A 3,528-nucleotide genomic window follows, 5' to 3' on the forward strand; every position below is an offset into this window, starting at 1 on the left:
ATCTGGTCGAAACCCGACCTGACCTATATCGAATTATAGCGAGTTGCGAAAGGAATCACGGGAAGGGATTGATTCACAATCCGTCCTCGTATTCGATTCCTTTCCTCGTTTGCGATTTTTTAATTTAAATTGGAAACGGTTTACGGAAGGAGTCACGGTAAAGGATTGTTTTTTACAATCCGTTCTCGTATGGAGTCCTTCCTATTCCACGTTTAGAATTTATTCGAAAAGTTCGAGTACCTCGTAACTATTCGAGAACAATGGAATGTCCGAGGAGCGGGGTCGTATGCCCATGTGCTCCCTGCCGGTTCCAGATTAAGAGTGACGGACGAGCACGGACAGTCAAAATGTTCGCTCGAAGGGTGAAACCTCCGTAGAGCGGCGCTGTAAACGTTTTTTGAGTCCGTCTTTGTCTAATACAAAATTGTCGTACCTTCTCTAGACACGCGCGTCGAAACTTTCGTTTCGAAATTGAGAGTTACGTGGTCGATCGCGCGAGGTCTCGAAAAAAACCCGAGAGCGGCTGTTTTTCTATCCCGTACTGTTTTCGCGTAGCGGACACGACGACCGAGGTACCTCTGGTCTTACGTACGCCGAAAAAACAATACCGGGTGACGAATTTTATTTCACTCGAAAATACGTCGAATTAAAGCGATATTTAAATAAGGGATACAAGTATAAACATGTAATTGCACCGCTACTACCCCGTATATCGACCAGTAAGGCAGGGAAAGGCCTGCTGGTTCCGCAAGTCATGATGGTAAATGATAACAAGATCGATTACGTGCACTGGGACAATCCCAACGAACTGGTGGATCGATTTCGTTTGTTGGAAGCGTCACGTCAGGCGGGTAACAACTCGCATGACCATGAAATTCTATCGATTATCGAGGAACTTCGCGAGGTAGGCCTCATTATAAATTAAACAGCGCACCGATGATGTGCACTGTATGCAGTGAGATGCCGATCAACAAATTTGGGGTATCGCTCGAGAAGAGTGAAGCAGCTAGAATGGACTATTACAAATGGAGCGGTTTGCTTCGAAATTATATGCGAGATAACGCTCTTTGCGTGGCCGATGCCGACTTTGATGCAAAATCACGCAAGATACGACGCGTAGCACAGCCTGCAGCCGACAGCGATGCTGTCAATAAACTATATGTGGAAAAGAACATTAAACTTTTGAGAGAGCAGCAGGAAGAATTAGAGAGGAAGCTGATTGTGTTTCAGAAAGATATTCTAACGTTGCAAAACAGTGTTCAAAAGATATCGCAGACATTGAATCCCATCCCGCAGCAGAATTGTGATGGAGAATCATGCGAGACGGTTGAACTTGCCCAGAATTATTTGGAGACTATGGGAAGCACATAATGTATGTCCACGATAATAATCGCATTATTTGCGTCAAAGACATCTCTGCGATCAAACATGCAACCAATATCGAAATCCAAGAGTAATGAAAGCCATAGTCTCAAGAACCGACAACTTGTTGAGAAATTGCATGCCTCCAGCTCGAAGACATTTCCCGCGGAGACGCGTCATAGTGCATAGATACGATGATCTGTGGCAAGCTGACGTTGTAGAAATGCGTCCATACTCGCGATTCAACCGCGGTCATCACTATATACTCACGGTCATCGATGTGCTAAGCAAGTATGCATGGGCGGTGCCGCTCAAGACTAAAAGTGGTGCTGAGGTGACTAAAGCGTTTGCAAAGATATTTAGAGATCGACATCAGAAAAATTTGCAAACCGATCAAGGAAAAGAATTTTACAACGTTGATGTGCATAAACTCATGACAAAGCATGGCATTAATCATTATTCGACGTATTCGGTGATGAAGGCCTCCGTCGTAGAACGTTTCAATCGAACTTTGAAGAATAATATGTGGAAACTGTTTACGCTCAATGAAACCTATGAATGGGTTGACGCACTACCGTGTCTACTTGCAGAGTATAACGCACGAAAACATAGAACCATCGGAATGCATCCTTGCGATGTTACCCCTGTGATCGCCGATAAGCTGCTAACCACAGTATACAACAACATAAAGATTGCTGCTCCAGCGAGATTCAAATTGGGTGAGTTTGTGCGCGTGAGCAAATTTAAAACCATCTTCGATAAAGGCTATACACCGAATTGGACAACGGAGGTGTTTAAGATAGCTGAAGTGCAGGCAACTAATCCCGCGACGTATCTGCTCCTCGATTCCTTTGGAAAACCAGTTGCCGGAGGATTCTATGAACATGAGCTGCAACGCGTCACAGATCCTGATGTATATCTAGTGGAAAAAGTGTTGCGTAGAAAGGGGGATAAGGTGTACGTCAAGTGGTTGGGCTTTGATAAATCACACAATTCTTGGATAAATAAAAATAATGTATTGTAAAATAATACATGGTTCAATGAAATACAATGATGCATATACATGAGTGGCCACTTTTATTTTACACATTAATCCAACTATTTATGTGAATGAGTTAATTAATACAATAACAATTTCTATACATTTATGAACAATTTTATATTATACAATAAATTCCGCTATTTATAATAAATACAATAATAGTAATTTCTATTTTACAACGGTATATTATAATGTCCCCAGGGCAGAGTGTCGGTTGAATCGGGTATGATATATCGCTTGTCATCGTACAGACTTAGAGCGATTTTGGATTCCGAAATGGTGTACACTTTGTGCAATTTAGACCGTATGCATGATTGTTTGCGAACCATTTCGATCTCTCTGTGCAAACACTGCGCGTAGTCGTCGAAAGTTATCGTTCTGGCTATGACGTTGGTCTTGACACCTTTCACCTTTTTTGTATCTTTCTTACCGTCTACGCGAAGTGCATACATTTTCGCTCTAAGACCTACGAATTCAGTCATTATCGCACCGTTATTTTCATCCTTCATCAGCCCCGGAACCTTCTTATTTACGCGTGGCATATTATATGGATTGTCAGTAGGATAATCGCTTGTGTCGAATCTATCGATATTGTGCATCATAGACTCGTAGATATCGTCGCATCGAATGTGATAAATAAGACTGTCAGTGTCGGTGTATAGAATTTTACAATTTTGTTCATGTTTAGGAGACATGTACTCGTAGTGAAATTCATACAAACAAATTTTTGTTATGTCCAGAATGCACATGCCCACATATATCGGCTTGTTGAATTTTACCTCGAGTTTTCGCAATTCAACAGCTATTAAATTTTCCGAAAAAACACTTCTGCTGTGGAAATTTGGTTTCGCGATCATTGCCTCCGCGCCATATCACCCTTCCCAATGTGTCAAAAGTTTTACATCCACACGGTTTCGTACATTTTCTATTGTTTTACCGAAAACTGCATTGTTCATCAATTTATACAAATTTTTTTCAAAGTCGTTTGTCGCGCTTGTTCTAAACCGTGTGTTGAGTTCGATGTAATCACGGAGCCAGGGGGATTGAGTGAATTGAAGCACGCGGTGTATCTTTGTAATACGAAGGCCGTGACGCGTGCACTGCTGCAGGTTGCGATAATGGAT

General features: G+C 42.0%; 1 protein-coding gene across 1 annotated transcript; it reads right to left on the bottom strand.

Moving 5' to 3' along the window:
- Nucleotides 1-2,577: 2,577 nt before the first annotated feature.
- LOC143350559 (uncharacterized) lies at nucleotides 2,578-3,153 on the bottom strand. Its single transcript, XM_076782631.1, has one exon. It carries the CDS (start codon nucleotides 3,151-3,153, stop codon nucleotides 2,578-2,580), a length of 576 nt encoding a protein of 191 aa, XP_076638746.1.
- Between the last annotated feature and the right edge of the window lie 375 nt (nucleotides 3,154-3,528).

The sequence above is a fragment of the Colletes latitarsis genome, unplaced genomic scaffold, assembly GCF_051014445.1.
Source record: "Colletes latitarsis isolate SP2378_abdomen unplaced genomic scaffold, iyColLati1 scaffold0002, whole genome shotgun sequence".
Lineage (NCBI taxonomy): Eukaryota > Metazoa > Arthropoda > Insecta > Hymenoptera > Colletidae > Colletes > Colletes latitarsis.